At 42.4% G+C, this 25,961-nt stretch overlaps 1 protein-coding gene across 1 annotated transcript in view; it reads right to left on the minus strand.

Annotated features, from left to right (window-relative positions):
* Window positions 1-25,961, minus strand: part of ctnnd2a (catenin (cadherin-associated protein), delta 2a) — a 115,301-nt gene that overhangs the window by 77,763 nt on the left and 11,577 nt on the right. The window contains exon 3 of the mRNA XM_061265843.1: window positions 18,424-18,554. Coding sequence (XP_061121827.1) covers window positions 18,424-18,552 — 129 coding nt within the window. The 5' untranslated portion in view covers window positions 18,553-18,554. The remainder of the gene's footprint in view (window positions 1-18,423; window positions 18,555-25,961) is intronic.

Genomic DNA, 25,961 nt, shown 5'->3' on the forward strand with positions numbered 1-25,961 from the left:
TGGATTGTGTTTGGGCTCAACATGATTGGAACCAAGCGCAAGATAACATAGCCCTGATATCAGAGCTTTGAATGGGAGAAATAGCAGCCCTTCCCTTTCACTTTTGTTAGTGTAAAACCCCAAAATAACAAATGTGGCTCTTTCTACACTGGAGACAAATGATCCTGCTCGCCACCATAAAGACGCTGGCTGGTGTCTGCGCTTGATGGTCTCTGTGTGTGTCTGAAGATAAGGCCCAATCATTATAAAGTGGCCTATGGGTAGCTATTAGCGGCGCTGTTTTTGGAAAGGAGACAAAAGGCTATCAAACAGAGCTCTGACCTTCTCTTTGAGACGTGATGCTCCCTCTCTCAACCCTTCCTTCTCCATCCTCAATCAGCATTGGGAAAAATGAGTGGAAGGATGGAGTGCATGGGGGGCGGGGAGATACACGTGAATGTGAGCCGGTGAAAAGGTCGCGCAGCTCTCCTCCATCACCCTCGGTGCATACTGAACACCAGCCAACTCGACGCACGTCACATGTTACTTTTTTCAAGGGGTTCAAATTTCAGAGACATGCCCCCTCCTTTTGGACTTGTCACCATTTTAATGAGTGCAAAGTCAAGCAGGCTGGGTGGGCCAATACCTGCAGGCGAGGACAGTGAGGTGGTGGCTGTGCTGATGAAAGTCACATGAGATGATGGCCACAGGGAGGAAACTTGATGTTGGGCCTTTATAGATTCAAGATAAAGAAGAGGGGAGGGGGGGGGGGCATCAAATGACCTCTCTCCCTCAAATCAGCCTTCTTCTATTTCTCAGCTTATGCACAGCTGTTTTAAAATAAATGTGCACCACCCCAAACAAACAAACCCTTTTGCAAATCCTAATTGAGATTATTATAAACAACTGTGGCCAAATTGCAGCATTAGCCCCAAGCCGCTTTTTTAATTAACTGTCATGTTTGATCCATAATAAGAGCCGATAGCATATAAAACATTTCAGCTCTAAACCGGGCCAAGACTTTTTACCACCAAGACTTGTGCACTTGGAAAAACATGGATAATAATGAAGCTGAATTCTGTGAGCCGCTTTTAGCATCATCTCAAGAGTTTTGTTGAAAGGAAACAGAATCTGTTACATCGTCAACATAAACAAATAAGCTTTTATCGGATATAGAAAGAGCGCTCATGAATTACTTTCACCATGTTTAGGAAAAAACAACAACCAGAAGATCCAAACATCCTGACAACATATAAGTAAACTTTCATCATACTTTTAATGAGCCAGAGTCCAATAAACAACTAAGATCAAGCTTTTTTTCCTTGAAGGGAAAGGGAAAGGGAAAGTGCAAATATCCAGCCTAGGGGAAGCTTTGAGCCCAACCCTCTTCACAGTTGCTAGAATTGAGCAGGTAGAGCTGATGTTAAAGCGTCTCACACTCTCAAATCATCTGAAATGCAAAGAAATCAAGTCCTTCCCGACAGGAAGCGCTAAAAGAGCCCCTTTCACTTTGGCCTATGGACAAGACACGCTGATGTACACAAAGAGAGACTTTGCAAAAATCCTCGTGGAGGACCCTGTCACTTCTGTTTTGGGGATAGCTGTTGCTTATTTAACTCCGAGGCGCTGTTCCAGAAAACAGCCTCAGAGCACATGTTTGAAATAGATGGCGCTTGGTCACATTTTGAGAGGATGATGTGCTGCTACTCTTTCATGCATCGCCAGTGAAACTCCTTTAAATTCCGAGGATGACTTTTCTAGCCAATTATAGCATCAATACCTCCACTTTTCCTGTCTGTGTTAAAGAAGAGGTAGCAGACAAAATAGCACAGCTTGCCTCTTTATACAGTACATATCCAGCAATACCGCTTCAGAGTGGGACCGGGTTATTTGTTGTGTTTGACACTACTTTTAGATTCTTCAAATTGGAGTACACCTTTAAAAAAAAAAAAGGCAAGAGATCTGAGATGCAAGACTGCTAGCAGCTGGCCCATAACAGTTTCATATGCATTATAAATATTCAACACACAAACACGCTGACAGATCTCCCCCTCATTAAATTATTTAGAAGCTCAGTGGACAAAATGAAAACATCTCTCTTTGTTTCTGACTTGCCTCTGACTTCTCTTATCCATGCTGCTGTCTGTCGCCTTTTCTATTGTGTGTCTCGAGGGGGCGGGGCCGGGTACAATTGCATGCATTTCAGGGCTGGAAACAGGAAACTGCAAAACTGGCCCAAAAAAAAAGATATGCATGCAGACTCAGCTTCCTCTGTCTTTATGGTGGCTTTAGTGTCGCTTGTCACACGCAGGAGCCTGTAGAAATGTAAATGCTCCGAGATTAATACACCGTTTGGCATTAAAAGTGGAATGATTTATTTTTTGGGGCGCCATAAAGGCTCAAAGAAAAGGGATTAGGATGCAATTTTCTCAATCTAGAATACAAAATTGGCTGAGAAACACTAAAGCCATTCAACGTGTCTGCTTAGTTTCATCCCTGGTAGAATTAATGCATGACAAGTATATGGATAAAATGTGCTCTGGATTGCCATGATGCGGGAAAATAGGAAATCTTCTTTATATTGGTGCAGCAATAGTAAATCCCTTCAATTTTGCGATTCAAAACAAGTCGGGTCAATATTCAATTCATGACATCATATTTGCACATATTAACAAACACGTCTGCAAACAAAAATGACTTCTAAATGGCTGCACCTTAACTTTACGGCAGCTTTTATTCACATCATTTCCCCACATTCATCCATCTCCTAAATGGCTTTTTGCATGTGTGATTGAATCGGTGTTGTTGAGCAGCTTTAATGATTAACTCGTCTGTGATTATCTCTCCCCAGTAACAGATTGTCTGGATCTCACGTACAGATCACGGAACAATCTCCAAATTCTTCCCCTCCGGGAATTCACATGTGGTATATTATGCAGTGATTGGCCATTGTTTCAAATGGACTATTCACTGAGCTGGTTCAATCTTAAAAATGGGTGAACAAAAATCACAGGCCACACCATTAGGCTGCTGTTAGCAGTGGTTGAAAATGGCATCACACGGCATAGTGTTTGTATTGTAAGTTTCCCCTCATTTAACTCAGACCTCATCGTATTCATGAGAGGGTGGTTAGCTTAGCTTTGTTGCAAGCCGGAAAATGATATACTCTTCATTTTCCAGGTTTTATGAGACAGTTGGAGCCAATAATAAGACGTGATTTGTTTATTGGTAAGCCTATAACGGAAATGTGGATACATTATTTTCTTGTAGTCTGCCGGACTATTGTATAGTCTTGAGGGCCATCATGTCAAGTACTACCCAATTGAATAATTGTATGTAATACATCTTTGAGTCTTTACCTACTCGTTACAGCAAGTCATATCCTTTGTCTTCAGACAGCATGATACATTAGCAAAAAAAAAGATGCAAAAGGTATTTGGCTGTCTGACACCACATATTGATTAGAGTAAATGAAAGGTTTATGCGGCCACAGAAAGAGCAGTAATGCAAACAAGAACGCGTCTGTCCATGGATAAAAACGATAGTAAGGGCTTTGCAAGGTCAAAACTCTTCAGATGGATGATCGATTCAATGGAATTGTGTTTTGAAAGGCACTAGAAAGCCCTACAGTGGATTAAGAGGGAATCGATCAGGCTCGATCGCTCCTGGTCTATTACGGGGGGGGCATTTACGTGCAGATCTACAGCGGCGTTCCACGGCAGCGTTACGGTTCATGCTCCCCGAGTATGGATTTGGCCGTAGACAAAATGTCATTTGGAAAATGTCATCGCCTAAATGCCATTGCGCCTCAGTATGTGTCCAATTTTGAGTGTGCGCGCGTGTGTCCGTGGATGTGCGCGCTCATACTCAGATATGCGATCATAGCTGGGCCCAGTAATACATCCAGTCAGCATGTGTCAGTTCTGTAAAAAGTAAAAAAAAAAAAGGGGGAGGTGTGGTATATATCAGCGGTTGCACCTTATTTTTTTTGGCTGGGTAAGACTTACGGAGAGTACCCAAGGTTGGGATCAGGAATACTTGAGCACTTCAAATTGTTATTCATGATTCACAGTGTATGATGTATTCATTCGGCAAGAGCGCTGGTGGCCCGCGGATTAGAAATAGAGCTGCACTTTAAAAAATTTCAGATCAGCTGGGGAAATCGACTTGAGTAAAAGTGAATATGTAAACACCTGTCTTAACATTTACTGGCAGTGCACCTTGGGGGATGGTGGACTTGGCTTTGCTTGAAGTGCCCTGACAGTGTGTGCTGCATCTGACAAGCACCGAGTTGTCCTGAAATATAAAGTACCCTGAACGTAGCAGGGTCGAATAAATGGTCCAGCTCTCCTGCATGATGCGACAAGACCCTAGGGAGGCCCCAAAGGTCATCCATCCATGAGCCATCGCAAGCACTCGTTTTGATAGATTAGCTACATGCAAGTCATTCATGCAACCGAGTGGACGCAAACACTTTTGGATACAAATCTAAAGGCTCTCTAGTTAATGAAGCAGTCCAGGCTACAAAGTTGGAGGTTGCTTGAAGCCTGTCGTTGACATGCCTCCAGTATAAAAGCAGCACTTGACCAATTCTTTGGTGAAGAGAGAAGCAAACATTTCAGGAATTTAATTGCGTTCTTAAGGCGGAGAAGGTGAGAAAGGAGAAAATACACGGACAAAAACAGACACAGGGTTATTGGTTTTGAAAAGACGAGGTCACTGACTACGGAGGCTTAACGTTGACGGTGTGAGTGAATGTATCTTTAGAATTGTCAAAGTAACCACGTGCTTGAGATGTGCTTTGACCTCTGAGTCGGACTAAAATGCCAGTTGCAAGCATGTTCTGTATATTTTCAACTTCTTCATGTTTGCAGTGTCAGACGGAGCTGTCCAGGGCATGTGTTTCGGAGTCTTTACGCGCGTGTTGGAGACATTATGTAGGGGGCCGCAAGCCTAAACGGGAGCGACAGCCATGACAAGGATAGAATCACAGACAGGCCCTTCGGCGCAGCTTTCTATGATCGGTAAAAGGCTTAACAAGCATCTCCGGCAGCTTCTTTCTCGACAGTTCATTCACACTATTTAAATAAACCATTCACAATTCAAAACAGGACCTTTTGTGCGCGTGTGTGTGGCCCATTCACCATAAAGAGAATCAACACAGAAGGAAATGCAAAGTGCATCTTTAGCGTCAAGAAAAAGCCGATTTGAGGTAATTATCCGTATGTCATGAGAGAAGAAGAAGAAAAAAAAAAGATTAGATTCAATGATGGTATCAAGTGTGACGCATTATGGCATTAAACGCTCATTATAGTTATCGGATAAATGTCTCATGAACACACGTTTCCTAGTATGAGAAGGGAAAAACAAATCCATGTTTGTTTTTTTAGTAAACTTACGAGTGACCACTACAATATTAAGCAGTTCTTCTAAAAATTCCGGGGTGAATTCCCCGAATAAATATTTCTCAAGATTGAAACTCGGGCTGCATATTTAACGTTATGAGTCAATATTGTCAATAATGTTGATATTTAGACCAAGGGGGGATTGATTTCCATAGTCTGCAAGTAAACAAGCCTGCACCAGCACCAGCATATATTGCGCAACTGTCGATGATACGTATCTCCGCCCTTTGAACGGCACGTCTCATTTGCAGGTTGTATACACAAACAGAGATACGTATAATCTCCAAAGGCAAACAGAAAGCTGGCGACTGTGCAGTAATTGGCAACGCAGAGGCTGTCGCCGAATGGAAGACGAACACTGTGGCCATGTTATCTCATTAGAGAGAGAGAGAGAGAGAAAGAGGGAAAGAGAGAGAAAAACTGATGAGACGCTTGGAAGAGAAAAGCCAGAGGAGAGAGGCTGGATCTGAACTGGGGGAGGGGTAGAGAGATAAGCTAATGCCGAAATAATCTGCATGCAAATTAAAGGCAAACAAACAATCTCACACGATACGTATGCATGATGGAAGTACTGCATGACATTGTTCATTTGACTTTATCATACATGTTTATCATTTTTTCTATTAAAAATACATATTGGGAAAAAAAAATCACGGAAAAGCCTTATATCTGACGTACTTTAAGTGAAAGCATGACTGGATATTGACAGTCATATTAAATCCAATTCTAGACACTTTGCTAAGCCTGCCCTAAAGCACATTGCAATATTATACATTGTTATCCAAATGGCTGACATATTTGAAAATCCCAAGACTTTAACTCATTATAAAAGCAACTGACAGTCTGCAGGGGGAAAAAGTATTTTGTACATCTAAAAGTTATCCATCTTAAGACCAGTGTACAAAATTAATATGGAACAGTAGCAACACAAATTAGGAATAATCTTGAATCTAAAATTTATATTTGCAGAAAAAAAGTAGCTGCAAGAAATATTTTTATGCGTGTGTTTTTTTAATTTTTATTTATTCATTTTACTCCTGGGCTTTCCTTTCAGTAGCAAAGTATAATTTTCTTACGCTAAATCAAACGTAACAGGTTAAGCACAGTCAGGGTTTGCCAACTAATCTGCGCTGGCCATGGAAACAGCTTTGCCTCAGTTATGTGGTAAATGAAAATATAATAGAAATAAATTATACAACAATCATTTTTTTATGTTTATTCTTTTTTTTAACATATACCACACATCAAGAACATACACTAACTCTGGGTTCAACATGTCAAAGATGAATTTCCCCAGTTGCAAAGTAGTTTCCTACTATTGAAAATTTGCATGTGTCCAAAAGACTGCTGTTGCTTTTGCTCTACTGTATGTGCCTCCAGTGTATCCTCGCCTGCCGTATATCTGGCAAATGAGCGTGTGTGTATGTGTGCATGCTCGCAAACGAGAAGAGGTTCTTTACTGTCAAGTCCGCTCCCCCCCCCCCCCCCCCCCCCCCCCCCCCCTCTTGGCAATGCATCATTAGGTAAAAACATGACTCTGGGCTCCCCTCATACGGTGGGTGATGACAGCTGGGGGAAAGACTGCGGGGGGGGGGGGGGGGGGGGGGGGGGGGCTCAGAGAGCCGTGCATTCCATGAATTGGAAGACAGCAGTGGGGGGTTATGTCGGGATGCAGGGAAGCCAAGAAGAGGAAATTGCAATATTATTTCTAGCTCCGTAAATGCATATATATATATTTTTTAGATATATATCTTGTATCGAGTCTGATTTGATGGTGCACGTTTGCACATGTTAGGAGAATAAAAAAGAGCAACTCAATTTCAATGACACTTGGTGTTGTTTAATATGTTTTTCCAGCTACAGTGCAGCCATAAAGCTGCGCATTGTTTATGTGCTTAATGTTACTGGGCAAGCTTCATAATGAGTCAGTCAGCTTTTAAAAGTCTTTTGCTGCCTCATTTGAACCTGCAGGAGTATCCTACAGTCGCTGTAATGCGCACCGCTGCCAAGGAGGAGGACAAAAATTCTCGCCGTGTCTCGTTTTTGGAAAGGCACCAAGGACTGAGTCAGTTGTCGCTCTGCCAAGAATCACTGCTGTCACCGACGATGAGGACCACAACTAAACTATCTGGCGCCGCTAAATGTCACAAAAATAACGATGCAGGGCATTCACCGTCTGAATTAAAGATATAGTAGGAGCACTAGTTGTGGCACAGACTAGTCAACTCCACAATTATGTTGAAAGCGTGACGTCGACTAGTTGGTCATTGTGTTTTTAGCTTTCTCGAGGGCGTGCCACAGCCATTTACAGCAAGAGATGTGTAAAGTGAGTGAAATGAATCACCCTATTTGAGTTATTCTATTTTTAAACATGCAGACGTTTGAAAATGAAAGAGAGCAAGGGAAGAGGGAGGAAGAAAAAAAAGAAAAAGCAAGACTCCATCAGGATTTCTAAGAGTTTTCCCGTGTTGCCAAAGTGGAAGGAGAGCAGGAAATTATTCCGCCGCACACAAAGTGGGTGATTATTTGCAAACACCGCCAATTCCCACCATGCAAAACGTGCTACTGTGGTGGGCTCAGAATGAGGGAAGGTTTCCCCCTTTGGCCGCGTTGTGCAAACATTACCTGGCTGTCCCAGTGGCACAATGAAAAGGAAGTTATTTATGTTTTTTTCTGGCCGTAAATACTGGATGCTCTTGCGTAGGACCTCAGTTCATCCGGGATCGCTCCATTAAAGCAGACAAATTGAGGAAATAGACTTTCGTATTGCTTGTACACAGATAGTTGGGTCTCTTGAATGTCTGCCCACACATCAAGTGTGAAATTAAACAACCAAAGTCAATCTTTTGTTATGTGTCTATTTCAAAAAACATGTCGTTGAGCAATCTGCACAATTTCCGAATCACTTTCAAAGGTAAGCAGAGCTGCACATATTAGCTTTAGCATTTAATAACATACATTGAGTGAAGAGGAAGGCTAGATGCTGAGGGACGGGTCACAAGGTGTAAGTGAGGGGCAGCATACAAAGAATGTCCCCTAGGTTTGTCATGTGACACCTTCCCTCAGACTCAGCAGTTTGAAATGCTGAGCTCGCATCCGCTTCTACGCAGGCACACGGACACAAACTGACCAGGCCATAAAATGGACACGATACGTTTAGCAATTGAGTCAAAAAGCCACATTTTCAATTGCATCAACGAGGTCGCTAGTCCCCGCGTACCTGCAGGGCAGAAGCAAACTGGCAGAAGCTGAGACGCACGCAGGCTGCAATCACAACAAATATGATGTTAACCACCCACATGTGTTTCTGTTGTTAATCGAGCTCGGGGTGGTCTAAGTATGCAAAGCAGCATTTATTACCGCCCCTCTTTCCTTCAACTAACAAGGGGAGCAGAAATATGCCAGTAAAAACAAAACCAAAAAAAAGAATCCATGGCAAAGTGAGAGACCGTAACATCACCAAAAAATTGTCAACACATCACTTTTTGTGATATGTGCAGCTTGTTTTATGGCTTCACATATGTCGGGGGACTGGCTGTTGGTCATTATGGTATTATCGATCAGCGCTGTCAAAAGATTAGGGGGAAATTACGGCTGGAAAATGTGCTGCCTGGCGTGTGAAAGGTTGCTCTCAGCTTCAGGTCATGGGTACTCCAACACGATAAATGCCTAATGTACCCAGTCCAAAATACCGTATTTTCCGGCCTATAAGGCGCACCGGACTATAAGGCGCACCTTCAATGAATGGCCCATTTTAAAACTTTATCCTTATATAAGGCGCACCGGACTATAAGGCGCACCATTAATGCATCATGTCAGATTTTGAATCCAAATCAAATCATTCTCCATTTTATCTTTTTTATTTCAACTTCAGACGGAACGAATTACTTTATAATCATAAAATAATGATCCATAGTCTTTTTGAGTCATGATTCATAGTCTTCAGCGGGCCACTTATGATTGATTTCATGACACAATGCTTTGGGCCAGTTTAAATTTAGGAATTTGGTCCATATATAAGGCGCACCGGACTATAAGGCGCACTGTTGGTTTTTGAGAAAATTTTAGGTTTTTAGGTGCGCCTTATAGGGCGGAAAATACGGTACGTAAAAATACAAAATGTCAAACCATGACGAGCCCTTACATCCAATTTTCTGGAGAAAAAGCTCAAACTTTCCACGTGGTCAAGCGAGAGTTTTGGACACTGACAATCTGCTAATTGTCAAATTGCTTGCTTTTCTAGTTTACATACTACAATTGATGCAATAGATATGATACACGTAAATGATGAATAAATGGATAATCAGAGGCTTGGCGATGATTACCCCCACTTATGCTTTTCGCACTTCCTGATCCCATGTTAGGTGCTGCAAAGAGCATCCATTTAGGATGTTGTTATCTAGTTGATGGCTGAGCAGAAAGCACTCTAGCGTTTTGGCATTTGCTCCAAAAAGTCTGGAGAGGGCACGAGGGACAAACATGTGACTGAGCGATAACATGCAAACCAACAAATTTGAGTGGATCTGAGCATCCTATATATATATATATATATATATATATATATATATATATGTATAAATCTATTTCTGTCACCTCAGTGTCACCTTTCTATGCATCCTTACAGAGCATTCTGTGCCCACATTTTCATGCATCCATCCACTCATCTTCTCTTTCACACATAGCGACCGTCCAAGCTCTTTTCATATCTCCGGAGGCCTTAGCATGGCTGTGTGTGTGCGTGTGTGTGTTTGTGCGTGCGTGCGTGTCTATGAGTGCCCTAAGTGTTCAACAACACTCTGGGGGGCATTATGAGCGATAAAAGTCAGGATTCATTAGGGTGTGACATGGAAAGTGCGGAAGCGAGGAAGATGACGTGCAACAGATCTGCTTTCACACACACACAGATGCGGGCGGCGTGCGCACCGCATTCGCTCGGCTCCAACTCGGGTGCCTCAAAGTGAAAGGATGAAAAGACGGAATGAAATGTCAACAAGGCTTTCTGGGTAATATATATTTGACTCAAGTTTAATGGTGGGATGTAAACACAACGCAGCGTCAGAAGGAAAGAAAGACAAAAACAAAAGCATTAAGATTGTATATAGCTGGCGTCCTCCACAAATAACTGGCCCGTGTTGCTGACAGAATGCAGAGTGACACATTGTGCTGTCTGCTGATTTACCTTTAGCCTTTTGAGCCCACAGGGTAAACGCTCACTCCTCTGCAGTCACTATATCATCATCTCATCTTCCTCACACTTGCAGAATATCAGGCATTCCCGCTTACCTCAGCCATTGCTATGGTCTGGATTGGCTTCCTGCTGTATTTAATTGGAAGTCATATTTAGAAAAAATGTATCCATAGATGTTGGATGACATGTCCCCTGTGATTATTTGCAGACCGGTTCAGGATGTTTGGCCGAAGTCAATTTGTACAGGCCCCCAGTTTACCAATGCTATTTTTATTTGGTTGAGTGTGTAAACGCCTGCTTGTGGCTTTTCAACAATAAAATTTAACAACATAATCATTAAGATGAGTAAAATGACCTCAGTATTCTTAGTCACATGTGCCACATAAAAGCTTCTGACGGTTCCGCCTTCCCATGCAACCTAAAGCCGGCATGCGTGTGCCTGTTGACAAGCTTCCGACCATGTGGTCAGATAATGCAGCGCTTGCTCTAATTGGGTTTATTGTCGAGTGTGCCGAGGGAATGCCAAGTGAAATTCTTTTAGGGAGTTAATTAACAGCAATGCATCAGTGACAGAGCACCCATCACAGCTGGCGCATCAGCTGAGCATGTCCAGTGTACGCCGTGTGACTAAAAAGCTCATTCTGCATGATTTGCAAAATGGAGTACAACACGCAAGAGTATAGATATACAATGGGATGCTAATTAGAAGGCAGTGACGGGGCAAAATGTGTGGGGATACTAGTTTAGAAAACAACTGTCTTACGATTCAAAATGATGATAGGATGAGTCAGTCCTGAGATCCATCCAATTGTCATTTAGTGCAACCTTTCAAACTTGAGGAACAACACTAAACAGGATTGATTCGGATCCTGTCGGCGTGGCAGGAGATTTGAGGTGGAACAGAAAGAAGAAATCAATGTAGTTAGGCTGCTTGTTAATGCACAGATGAGGATTCGTATGACCCAAATTATTTGCATGAGCAGCAGGAACCCAGCGATTCCTGATTAGGCGAATCCAGCGTGTTCTACACAATCATAATGGTCGTTATTTTAGCAATGGCCTGGAATTATTTATGCAATTACTTTGATTATATTTGCTCAGCTTTCATTAAAATGATGAAAAATTGATCCCCGGACAAAAGGAATACATTGTTCTTTGGAATGCGTACGTGTTAGCCATCCGTCAATGGGCCTTTGGAGCTTTACTTGCATGCATCATGTACCAGGTGAGATATTTTTGGGCTTACTAACTCATCTAAATGTGATGTGTCTCTTATCTGCCATCAGAAAGAAACAAATAAATCAATGCTCATAGACAAATCCAATATTCCACAAGAAGTTCATGACAAAACAATATGAAATAACATTAATCAACATTGCCTCCAAGCTACTGCTGATGGATTTCCACGCAGCGTGAAGATGGGCAAATTTAGCAAAGACACTCACCAGAGCAAGCACAAATGTCTTCACGGTAAACAACATCAAACCCAGCTCATTAGCATCGGTTAGATGCGCATCTCCAACTTGACGCAAAGGGGGAGAGGAGAGCAACGGCGTGACGCATTCGCGCTGGTGATGGCTTATAATTCCACTGAGGCAAAAATTCAGTTAGCGGATGAATGATGAGTGAAGGAATCTCAAGCAAGAAAACAAAAACAATGTAGGGAAGGAAAAGATGGAGTGATCTTTAGTTTATTTCCCAGAGAAGCCCAATGACAGAGCCATTCTTCATCAGCCACCGTCTTTGCCGTGAATATGTCAACAGTGGCGGCAAGGCAAGTGTACGGGAGTAATGTATCTATTTAGAATGCCAAAGGGAGAGAAAGCTATGGGCACTATATAATACAGACACAAACAAAAAAACAAAGGCAAGTGATTGAAGACCTGAATTCACTTTGAAACAGGAAAGTACAGTTCAATTACTAGTTGCTATTTTAAATCATTTAATTTGTGTGTGCAAAGGGGAATTGGGTTGTTTGCCGAGACAGAATGTTTTCCCTTTTGACATTGAAATCCCAATGCTTGGATGAGAAAGGGAATGAGTCATGCGGAAGCCTACAAAAAAAAAAAAAAAAAAAGACAACAGCACCCAAAATAGAAGTCTGCTTGTACTTTGTCAATGTGTCATCTCCTGCGAGTACTATTTTAGGCGGTATATAGTTTCTTCCTCAATTAACTCATTTAATAAACCAATTTTGTAGCAAGGGCTGTATTAATCTCCATTGTCAGCGAATAACCACGCAATTTCACCCAGGAAAAAAACAATTATTGAAAAGGTTACTATTCAACGAAAGAAAAATATGTTCTACTAATATAAATACATAATAAATTAATATACCGTATTTTCCGCACTATAAGGCGTACATAAAAACCTCCAATTTTCTCACAAGCCGACAGTGCGCCTTATAATCCGGTGCGCCTTATATATGGACCAATATTGAGCCACTGCGGCAGGCGTGTCCAAATATATGGATTTATATATGGACAAACTTTTAAAATGGGCCATTGATTGAAGGTGCGCCTTATAATCCGGTGCGCCTTATAGTGCGGAAAATACGGTAATGATAAATAGAATGAGTTAGTATAGCGGTCAAGATTTCCATAAATGCCCTCTTAAGGGTTCATCTTAAATGGCCAAACCTAAATAAATTGAGCAGAAACTGGGGCAAAGTCTTCTGGAATTGACTACTTTCAGTACTTTTGTATCATTCTCTCAGGAGACAAAAAGAAAAAGATGTTTGTCACAACAAACCCACGTAGACATTTTAAAATGCATGCATTCACCTGCACAACCTAATGAGATCCAGCAAACAAGCTGCATGGAAAATATCAGCTTATTTTTGATTGACACCTTAACTACATCACACAGTCATTTCTGAAATCGCGCTTACTTTATTTATAAAACCTCAGCGAGACTTTCTAGTGTCTTTGTTCATAGAAATGCAGCCACACATCCAGGGCGAAATATATTCCCATATTTGAGGCTTACTGTGTATCTGCCCACGTGAGCCATCCATAATTAGTTATCCTGCGGCGAAGAAATATGTTTTTGGGGAAAGAAGCGGGTGGAATGGGTAAAAGTATCTCTGCTACAGCTCTTTCCATCATAGTCCTATCAATTTGATCATTTTGGGATCAAAAGTGAAAATAAGAACTCAATTTAATAGCTCATCTATTGTGAGAATGTTTATTCTTTGTTCAGCACTTTAGTGACAACTCAAGAACAAATAAAAGCGAACGCTTCTATTCTGCTAAAAACAATTTTATTTTTTTTATTCAATAAGCGTCGGATTCAACACCAGCTAATTTGAGCTACTTTAGAGATAATTGAATTGAGATCGAGTCAACAGCGCCTCTGCTGGATGCAGGCAAGTGGTGCGCAGCATTTTACCAATCATTGCCAAATCCTTCATTATCACTCCATTGATCCCTAGCTGCATGAAATCTGCTTTGACTGCTTCATTCTGGCAGCTAACCAACACATGGTTTCATTCCAAAATCTTGCCAGGAGTCCTGTAGTGCAACTTTTTGTTATTCCAATTAGACACGTGATTAGTATTCACCAGACTTTGACTTTTGACGTGAGACTTTGGCTTTTTTCGCTTGTCGTTCTTACAAAGTTGATCAGCATGCAGATGCTGTGAGCCGGCATAGAATAGATCTTTATTATCATTGTCACACGACATTTAAAATAGCATTGGCGTTCCCAGGATAGCGGGAGTAGAGGTAGCCGGAGTGATTAGTAGAACGAGCGCTTGCTTCACATGAGTCATACGTAGCGTTACAGGCTAATGAAACAAAAGCAGGTGGGGGAGCAATGCTAAGCCACTGACAACACGCAGCACGCAGGCACACGTCATGCAGAGTTTCACAATCGCACAACTGTTTCAGATGGACACGCAGTTAGTTTGAATTACGGTGAAAGTAATCACACATACAGTATCTCAGGGAGTTGTTTACAAGGAGATATTCCAAGGTCTTTGTGATTAAAACCACCACAAAGCACTCCTGACACTCCATTACCCAGCATGCCCCGAGTGAGGCTGGAGTGTACATATTGATTTCACACCTCATTAGATTTGATGTCTAACAATGTCAAAGTTCACGCGAGTTCTACAGGATCCCGCATCATTCCGCAATGACCAGGCACAAATGTGGGAGGAGACGACCGACACGTAACGAATAAACACATTATTTTGGAGTTCGGGCATGTTGCGGCATGGTTCTTGGAAAGTTGTGCCGTGCTCTTGACCCACTTCTCGCTTGCTCGTGGCGCAAAAAGACAATCTTTAAATGTCACCGTTTTTAACGAAACACTTCAAATGGAGAAACGCTGTCGTGCACGACAACTGTTTTTAAAAAATGTGCTTTTAAGAGAAGACTATGCCGTTCGATAAGTGGAACAACATGCAAAGCTGAGCATGCATATATAGGAGACTTTTGTTTGATTTTCTTCTTCCCAAAAAAGTTTGTTTGAGAGCTTTTCAGCAGCCTTTCACTGTTTGTATTGGATCATTTATCTTTGTTGCAACAGAGTGCACAAAACAGAAATGTACTGCGATTCCACTTTCACTGATTGACCTTCAAACAGTAATTGGCAAGATTCTTTCATTTGGACTTGGACAGCTGTGGACTGGATGGCTTCCACCAGCTTTTTTTCTTCACACTCTTGCTGGCTTTCTCAGCCCACTTTAATTTACCTACCAAATCTCCTCTTCCTAAATTCCCCATCCTTCTCCTTTTTAGTGCTCTACAGATAACAATTGGACTTTTCTCACCTACAAACACAAGACGGGATTTGTTTTGGGAGGGGTGTCGTGTCCTTTTATACGGGAGTGGTACAAAATATATCTGTCATTTCTGCGCAGTTTCCCCACACAGAAAAATAAAATGAAAAATCTTTGCTCAAGTCGCTGCCAAGACAAGAAACTGTGAAGGCGGTGTTATTTAGATCATCTTGACTGTGACATAACAAGGCCCAACATGTAATGGGTTTTCTGACTTGAGGGTGCACGGACATGAATCCAAAAAGCTTTGGATCTTTAAAGAGAAAAAAGATTCCCCTCAATATTCCACAATGATTTATCCAATATGCTGCGCTGATGCAAGGTACAAGTTAAGGTCAAGGAAAATGGAAGAAAGAAATGGTGATTTTAAATATGCACAAAGTATAAGTGCATCAATTTATGTGGGGAAATTTCCATTAAACTTTCATTCGCAGCTCGTTTAGATAGGAGCACATTCCTTTTTCACCGAGCAGGGGGATGTGAAAAGATATTGCGGTGACACACCTCGCGTGAAAAATCATTACGAGTCACCTTGGCAGCTTTTTGTGTTGTTTAAAAGCCACTCAGTCCACACCTGGGCTACTTCCCCGGAGGTGGAATAGCGCCCGCCGTTTATCAGTGTATCCTGTGTCCTGAAGGCCAAGGGAACAAAATTGGGAGGAAGAAAGCTCCTTTATTGCAAGCAGGACAGATTTGACTTCCTGGGTGCAGTGGAAGGGGGATATTGATATTTCTAGTGGGAAGTGTACTGTAGATAAGTTCAAAATACGCATTGCCTGCCTGCCACAAGAATGCCTACTCCACAATAGTCATGGATACAAAGGTTCAACTTCTTTCTCCGTGCCATGGAGACTTCAAGGTTATGCCAAGCGACTCTGTATAGTCAACACAAGGAGCATGTTTTCCTTTGAAAGGCCAAACGTCAACAATAAAGCGTCGAGGGTTTGGAATGTATTAGCTCGTGTGCGCTGAACAAGACTTTGCTTCTGTCACATATACAAACGCCATCAGTGGAGAACCTTTGATGGTGGATTTGTGGATTATGCAGACTTTCAGCTCACATGCAACAAGCTTAGCAAGGCGATGAACCCATGTGTAGTTTAATCAAATGAGTCATTTTGCTGAGAAGACCAAAGACAAGATGCAGTTGTATAAAAATATGCTACAGTGGCAAGTCAAACAACTGGAAATGCAAATCAGGCGTTCCAGGGTCAAACTGTGGCCATGGAATGAAGTGCACTCCTTGTCTGGAACTATCAAGTCTGCTGTTTCAAGAAAACCAAGCAAATTTATGGGAGCTTGTGCTACATTCAGGCAGAGCTCCACGATGGCACAAGCAATGGCAGAATCATTCAGCTCAGACTTCAGAACATTATGTACTATTTAACAATGACGATAAGCTTCAAAGAGACGGCTCGGATATCGATATTTAGTGACGAGGTCAACTTTATTCATCTTCTTCTCTTTATAACCATTGGTAAGGTCGGTCGCTCTACTTGAAAAAAGTAGTATCATGAAATTAGCAGTGAATTGACTACTCACAATAAAAAATGTACAACCTCGGGGGACATTTCGAGGTAAATAATCCAGCTAAGGCGTTTCTTGTGTCCTTCGGTGTCTTTGATGCTCATGACATGGACCCATCCCAATGCACCAGATTACCCTGGTTGTAATTAATCATTGTTTATTCCTTGACTGTCATTACCTTTGGAGTACGCAACAATACATTTGAAGGTCATACTGACCTTGTTAGCCAACATACTTTATTCTGAGTAAATTGATGCTGAAAGTAACAAATAAAGTAATCCAACTGACTTGACACAGTTTCCTTTCCATTCAAACCTTAATTTGAACAAAAAATCTACGCAGCAATACTGTCAGCATGTTGGCAGCGGTGAGTCTGCTGAAGTTCTCCTGAGGCAACCTGAGAGATGATGCAATGTCCTGCAAAGCATCTCAAGAAACTCAAAACGGTTCCACATGAAGCGGTACGGGAAAATGTTAATGCTGGACATTTTAGCTGCAAATTTACACGTCGGAGAATATGCCAATTAGAAGTCAGACTCATTTCCTGTTGGCAGAACTGACTCACAGTCGAGCCCTAGAAAGTTAGCCTGCCCTGGCCAACAAAATCGTCCATTAAATTATGGCAGCTATAAAAAAGCTCTACAGTAAAAAGTGTTAAGCTCCTGTTACCTGCAACCCTGATGAGGATCAAGTGAATAGAAAATAGATGCACCATCAGATGATTATTCCCTCAGCAAATGTATGGAAATGGTCATCCCTAATATGTACATGAAACAATTTATGATACAAAGCAAATTGGCTATTCCATCATTGTTTAATTAAAATAAAAACATATTTATTGCTTCTGAAGTTAGTTGCACTGCATATGCCAACTACTGAAAGAGCCGCACAATGAATGAGTCCAAAGCGAATCACCAATCACCCAATGCAATTAGTGCGAAAGCAATGTTTTTGTTTTTCAGGGTGCAACTTGGGATCGTCAAATGCCTTTGCTTCGCCGCTGTGTCTGACAATTTTGATTTTTGCTTAAATGAGATGAAGAAAAAAAAAACTTGCCCGCACACGCACACGCATACACACTTCCCCTGTCACCCCCCCACCTAGCCTTGCCTCTTGTCATGTTCCAGCTACAGAAAAAATAGCACGTCGAGTAATTGTATAGTTTTTAATGACCATTCCATTTAGGTCTGCTTGGAAAACCATTATTTCCATCCATTATACGCTGGCACTCTTTCAATCTTTAAGTTCTTACATACACAGCAGACGGTAAAATACTCAACATGATGAAAACCATTAGAGCTTCCTGGAAAGCTGTTTGAAATGTAAGAAGAAAAAGAAAGAGTTCTTAAATTATAGCTCAGAGAATTGAATGAGGTAAAAGATGGAGCAATACACGATTATTGTTCAGAGACTGCTGAGAGTTGTTTTAAGCCCTAAAATGTTATAATTGTGTCAAAGGATTGGTTTGTCAGTTTTCAGTGCACATGTAAAAGCTCCCCCTGAGGCCCGTTGTCACGTGGAAGAGGAAATGTCACTACCTGCTCTTTGACTGAGGCCAGGATAGAGGAGGTGGTCTCAGTCTCTGACCGGTCTCCATTGGAGCCTGACATCACCGGGGGAACCATGGCGCCCTTCTCCTGCTCGGCGGGCTGCTCTGGCACGGGCATGGCTGAAATGATAAAAAAAAAAAAAGAAGAACTTTCAAGGCAAATGTATTTGGACATGTCTTTTACAGCTAGAAGAAATATAATTAGTAAAAGCAATGTTACTGCGTTAGCTTGATTAATGCAATGAAGGTCTCTTAATGATTCGACACAATGTTTTAATCCATCGTGTTTAAAGTGAAAGTCGAAGCTTTCCTTTCAAAAACAAAAAATAACGAAACGCCATTATTTCAACAGCGTCATTTCACCACGTAGGCATACACAACATTTTTGTCTTTTTTCAAAGTGATGCTATTCTAATCGCCCTGCAACACCAAATCTTACTTCTTGTGCGAACGTCTGTCACCTCACGAGTGCTCCTCGACTTGTTAAAATAAAACGTGCAAATGATCACCATTTTAATTACTTTGACTAGGAATAACCCATGTTACAAAAAAAGAAAAATAACTGTTCATCAGCAGTCCTGCATACACACGATAGCAGATACATATGGTTGATGGCTCCAAATTGAGCTGTCTACCACGTATAGGCCTTCACAGGCAAGACATATTTGACGTGGCGGAGACACTGACGTCTCACAAGTGTGAAATTAAATGTTAGCAGACTCATATTTTCTGCAGCCAGCGCCCTCCTTATGTCTCATCCATTCAGACAGCTTACACCAGGCTTCAAATGCAGAATTAATACGAGTTTGACATTTTGCTAGGATATCTGGCCCATCTTCAACCACGTCATCCAACTGGAGTTTGACACCCTGATGAATTCTGAATTGATATTTTCCAGACTGCAGCCTCATCATTGATTGAACACGGAGGGGGCAAAGTCTATAAAGTGCGCGTGATTGCTACAAATCCTTTACGTCATTATAAATCGAAGCTTCGCTCAAACTTTAACACAAGCAAAGGGATGGTGGAAACAACTGACATTTATATTTCATCTTCTTTAAAAGCTCGCTCGACATTCTGGGAGAAATGGGAAAGTAGGACAGCAAGTTTTAGAGCAAAGAGACCACAGGGAGTGGACATTGTCAATAGAGCAGAGTAAATAATGAGCCAAGCGGACTCGCTTTCCTGGGAGACTGACTCATCAGTCCAATTACAATGTCTAATGTTGACATCCAAGTTTGCGCCGACTTTTCTTAGGTCAAAGCTGGGGCCCACGCACATTAACGCTAAGCGTGGCAATGATGAGAGCCGTCTTACAATTACAAGCGTAGCTACGGAAGGCAAAGGATGCTCAAACAATATTGGCATTCATTTCGTGCCAGAGTAGCATTTTAAAATGAAACCCTTACGTGTCCCACTGGGACTACTTTTGATTTTGTGGTCAGACGAATGGGGCAACCACTCTCTCTGAATGTTCAAACTCTTGTTTCCAATGAAAGAAGGAAAGCGCAAGGTACTACCGTAATTTTCGGACTATAAGTCGCACTGGAGTATACATCGCACCAGCCATAAAATGCCCAAAAAAGTGAAAAAAAACATATATATGTATACAAGTCGTTCCTGAGTATAAGTCGCCCCCCCACCCAAACTATGAAAACAACCGCGATTTATAGTCCGAAAATTACGGTACTTGCCATAGCTGAGGTCAACATGCCATCACTTTAATCCGAATTTAAAAACAGCGTCTCCACTAAGACACGATTAATCATTCCATGCAATCTACAAAACTCTTACTGAGCAATTACTTAAATAGAAGAAGAAAACGAGCCTTAGTAATGGTTCGGTAGGAGGCCTGACAACAGTCACGCCGGGTGATAGCATCTCCATGGAGGGCAACTAATCCATTAGCATGAAGAGCGACCGTAAACAAGTCAGAAGGTTTGCAAATCAAACGTCGAGTCCATCTATCAGTTGGTTTGCTCGCCAGCGGACAGAGACAGCAGGCCAGGCAGGCAGGGTGGCGTCGGTAAATAAAAGATGCTGCTGAGGCAGCCTGCAGATGGATATTTTCACTCTGGCTGACAAACAGCACTTCTGAGCCTGCCATCTCGACTCTATAAAAGCAAATGAGTCACCGCACGTTGGATCCTGAGCAAGCAAGACCCGAGTTAAGACAACACGAGAGCAGAGGAGCGTCTCGGAGCCTCCGCTGTTTATTAAACACCTTCGCAAAAAGGAGTGGGAGCTTTACCGACATTGAGTAACGGCGTTTTGAGGCGTGCGGCTCATCAGATCTCCTCGATTATTGCTCGGCTTTATCGCCGCGACACACCGACAACAGATGCAATTACATCCTGTGCAGACGGAGCAAATTCTTCAATTTCAACTCCCTGCAAAACTGTTTACATGAGCTACAATGGAGGATCATTATGAAAAGTGATCCTCTATAGAAAACCCTCGTGCACTGACCGCTACTGTGCCGAGAAAATTGCAAAGCTGGTGATAATGCCACGAGAAGACGTTTCCAATCACGCGTCACAATGCCGTGCTAGGCCAGAATGCTTCACACGGCCACAGGTATTGTCAGCACCTTCTACTGTGGAACACAATGCAACCGGGACCCCATTTTAACGGAGATGGGGACACGTTTAATTGCACTCCGAGATGTATGCTGCTTGTTGTTAATCTGAGCTAGCAATGTTTTTTTCTTCTTCTTACTTTTTTGCCCTTATTGCCAACTTAAGCATCCTCAGGAGCTTACACAGTAATCATTTCCAACATATGTCTAATAGCGCTAATGCTCTGACAATGAGGCCAGGTTCAAAATGAAGCAACCATCATTTTCACTTTCACGCCCAATTTTGCCAGCCAATCACTTCAGGTGCCAAAGACTCTTTTTGCTTTTCTAAAATGATCCCCTGACGAACGGCGCATGCAAACGTCTCCCGTGATTGATGGCTCTAATTTACCTCCGCGCAATGTCTCGTATTAAACTCTGAATAATGCATCATTAGGTTTGCGCTCCGCAGAGACGAAGTAGGTGCACAATTGTACGCATGTGTAGGCAAGCACATAATATGCGTGCTCTTCCAAAAGCTATAAATAGATTTTATTTTTTTAACTTGCAGGAGCGACAGAAGCTGTGATCACTTGTCGATTCTGTCACAGTCATTCTTGCAGTACATATTGATTTGGACAAAAATAAATCAACGTGGGGATTCCAGCTGCTAGCAAGATATCACAAACCTAATGTGCTAACAGCTAGAGAAGGAAAAATCTACCTGCGCCAATCTTGAAAATGCATGTCGGGTTTTACGTTCCCTCTGGAGGAGCGTTAAGCCAGGGTAAAGCCCAGAAGAAACCCGAGGATGAGACTGGAGGTGGACGTGGCTCACGTCTCCAGCGGCCTCTTTGGCTCATTGAGGAGGCGGCTCACACACGGCTGTGATCTCACGCCTAAGGCCCGCTGCTCTTCGGCGGCCTCAAAGGCGGCAACTTTCACTCGTTCAATCGATACCTGCACCTACTTTGGCTCCTATGATGTGCTCAACTTTATTACTCTGATGTCCATCGTTTATCACAAGTCATCGGGTACAAAATAGTAACATTCAATGGCTTTCGATACTGTGAAAATGCATTTATTGTCTGTGGTAGCCTGGAGTGTGCAACAGCACGCATTTGCACGCACGGCGTGCTGCTGCAGTCGATGAAGCAGGTTGACCTAGATTAGGGTGTGTATTCACAGACGTGCTGGAGAAAGCATCAGCAGAAAAAGTCAGAAATGTATTCCCTCACAGTCACACAAGAGGTAAAAATAATTCCAAACTTTCTTGTCCTTGTCACACAGCCCCTTGGTAACGTTCCTCCCCGCAGAATTTCCCTCATAATGTCACTTCTTTTGACACTGGAATAGAAGGAGGGAGTCAAGTAAAAGAAGCGAAGGAAAGTCTAGACGGACTAAAGGAGTGTCGCCTGACACCAAAATGACATCTTTATCCAGCTGACATATTGTGCGGGACAATCGATCTATACCAAGGGTGTCCAAACTTGGCCAGTATGATTTTTAACTTGTTATACGCGCTTTAAACCAATCGCTCAATCAAGCAATTCCACATTCATTAAGTAATGCTATTTTTTTTGTTTTGGGCTGGCCCACATCTCCTCACCTTCATGGGGGCCTTTATGCCGCATTTCCAACTCAACGGTGGATTCCATGGTAGATGTGACAGCGTTCAAAAGGAGATACTACCTAGTCATCTCTAGTTCTCAGGTGCATATCTAGCCTATTGACAAAAGTGACAAGACAAAAGCAAAAAGCTGCCAAACATAAATCCAAGCGTCCCTCTTCAACCCATTTCTGCCTCTACCGCACTTCTTGTTCCCGTTCAAATTTCACCCTGCAATCTCCAATGTGATGTCACTCGCCGCCTCCTCTAAATAAGTAGGGCAGCTACTTGGAGAGGGGGAGATCAGAACTGACAGGTCAGTCTCCTAAACAAGCTGCATTAAAAAGGAAACTGGATTGAACAAGCTGGATAGAAAAGGAAAGGAGCAAGGAACTTTTGATATACTGCTGCCATGAAAATGTACATAACAGTTGTTTGAAAAGCTTTTACAAGGGTGAAAACAACAGCGATTAGTTTGAAGTGTCGGGAAGACACATTACTCAAAATGAAGAAAATCTTTTCTGCTCTGACACAGACGTCATCATTTTATGACACCCTTCAGATTTTAAGTTGGATTGAGATAAAGAATAGATATGGTCATGTTTCTGTGGGAAATTTATCCAGGTGGTTTGCCAGTCTGGAGGTTGTGGGGAAGTTGCGGGGGCGGAGGTAGAATCCCCCCTGCTGGAAGCTTTTGAGGGTGGGGGATACAACATTCACACATTTCATCCCTTGCAGCCTTTGACATTTAATACACGCATGATGTACACCTGGCGTGACGGCACTGGCAAAATACACACTCAATCACGAGCTGTTAATGAAAAATAAATATGAAGGCAAGCCAGACTGGCAGAGGTAAAACTTAAAACTGTCAGGGTTCAATGTTTATTTGGAACAACGCGGTAGAGGCTGGTTAGCACATAATGCTGATAATATTTATGTCAACAAAGTTGACAAGGTGTTGACCCTGGAACAGGTCGTACTATTTTCTAAGTTTGGAAGAAAGAAAAAAAGACTCCAAATAGGTGTGTGACAATGAGAGAGATTTTTGTTAATTAGCAATTTACCCTTCGCCCCCCCCCCCCCCCTTTCTTTTTTCATTTCCAGCTAAAACAACATCATTTTAATTAGCGGTGCAATGAATAATCGATTATCAAATTACTGATCATTATTTGTGATGATCAATGAATAGTTTGGATACCTTCTTCCCATTTAAAATTCTCCAAATACTCTCAAATGTAGCTACTCAACAGCAAATATGAAAGCAGGTTATTAAAATGATTATTTGGCTGTTTTTCCGTTTCCTTAAAGAGTTGTATTAATTCATCCGTATGTTTGATACCGACATTGTAGCTTGAACAGGAGGTGATTTCTAATATTAGGTCACAATCATTCTGTAATGTAGCTAAATAAAGCAACTAGAATGATTCAGATCTAATAAAGCAACAGATGTTATTCCTGCGCTCCTCCAGCACAAAATCTTCCTGCTGCTTGTGTTTGATCACACTAAGGTGCCATACATCTGTCGGAGGAGGGGAGGGGAGTGAATTGGTCCCACTGGAACCTTGCCTCATCCTTCCTGCATGACGTCACCCTCTCGCTCACTCGCGTGCTCCTCTGTGCAGCTCTGCATGGCTTCTCCTAATTTCCTTTGTATTATTTTAAAGTTCCACCATTTTTTCCTCTTTCATGCAAACAATTCTAATGGTGTGCGTGTACATCAAGACCGGATGCCGCTGGCCTGCCGTTTCTCTTATCAGCCGCTGGACACGGAGAAGTCGGCGGCCGACTGTGCAGCCTGTGTGTGTGCGTGTCGGGTTGAATCGTAATTGCAACTGTTTGTTTGGCAATGGTTGGATAAGCGTGTAACATCATGTGCAAGTATGTACGTGTCTGTCAGAGGCACAGCAAAACAGACGGAGGGAGGAAGACAAGATAGAAGTCTCTCGCTCTCCTGTCTTTGTCACTCTGTCGCTGAGTCCAAAGCCCCTGGGTGTCAGTGGCATCTTCCACTGTGTTAATCTCTGTGTAATAACTGAATCACAGGCAAAACAATAGAGCGCTGTGTCCATTGTCACAAGCCAAAAGGCCCAGGGGCAGATGGTTTGACGCTCTAACTGTTGAAGGACAAAATGTGTTTACGTGCAGACAAATAGATGCTTCAAATGTCGGATGCACAAAGCCACGTCGGATGGGAATAATTGGAGGGCGTTAGTCAGATGCTCCTGACTCATTCAAAAGCAACAAGTTGCTATTCAAAGACACGAGTTTCTAATTCAAGTCGATACAGAAGAACCGGGGAGTTCCAATGCTGTTGAAATGCAAAACTTGGGAAGAAAAGAAAATTGTGTCTCGACAGACCGTTATGACTATTGTGCCATATTGTATTCAATATAATGAGCGGACAGATTGGCAAAAATGTCATAAGGCTTTTAAAGAAAGGCAAAATAGAGTGTACAACCTCAACAGATACAAAGCTGGGCAAATTGGTCCCAATTACCTACTTCCAATATGGAAATGGCAGTTTAAAACATTCAGAGAGGAATTTTGGCGCCACATTAAAAGGTCAACATTGTCATTCAAATCATTTTTGTTCATTTGAACCCTCACGGATATTTTCGCAAACATTCATCCTGAGCATAGAGAGGAATTTATTTCGACCGATTGAGTCACTTTAGCATCACCATCCACCCTTCCGAATAATTGCAGCTGACTACTATTCGTCATTCTTCGTGGAACAAGCTGAGCTAAATGACAATTACTGTACATAAATAAAAAGTTGGGCCTGGTTGCATTCGAGGTGTTGGTTAGAGCGTAGCTCAAACAACTTTTGCCCAGCACTGTACATCAGTGCGATTCCCTCATTGTGGATTCTTCCTCTCTGTCTATCGCACTTCCTCAGGGGGGTAATGATGTTCTTAGTCGAGGCTATTACCACAAGAGGCATATAGGACCTTGGTGAGTTGTAAAGCTTCACGGCTTGACGTTGACCCCCAGCAATGTGTGTGCGGAGTGTTTCTGAAAGTCAGATTGATAAGGAAAGAAAGATAGATCACAATCCAACGCAAATCCAATTTGTATGGCTGCAGTCATTTTAGGACTGGTTGAAAACAACTACAGAGATCACCAAAGCCGTGTGTCCGTGGCAGGAAAGCGAGTCCGATTTGTTTAGAAGCGTGAACGGCACATGTTAAAGCTCGCAGGTGTTTTCACGCAAGCTCCCCTTAAGAAGATTTCTCCAAGTCGGGATCTAGCTCGCACGGTGGAGCCCATATCCGCGGGAGCCAACATCAAGCCGATTTTCCCGGCTAATTCCGCAGCTGCTGCCCACTGCTGAGCTTCGGGAAGCGCAAAGGGCCTC

The sequence above is a fragment of the Syngnathus typhle genome, linkage group LG19, assembly GCF_033458585.1.
Source record: "Syngnathus typhle isolate RoL2023-S1 ecotype Sweden linkage group LG19, RoL_Styp_1.0, whole genome shotgun sequence".
In the NCBI taxonomy this organism is placed as follows: domain Eukaryota; kingdom Metazoa; phylum Chordata; class Actinopteri; order Syngnathiformes; family Syngnathidae; genus Syngnathus; species Syngnathus typhle.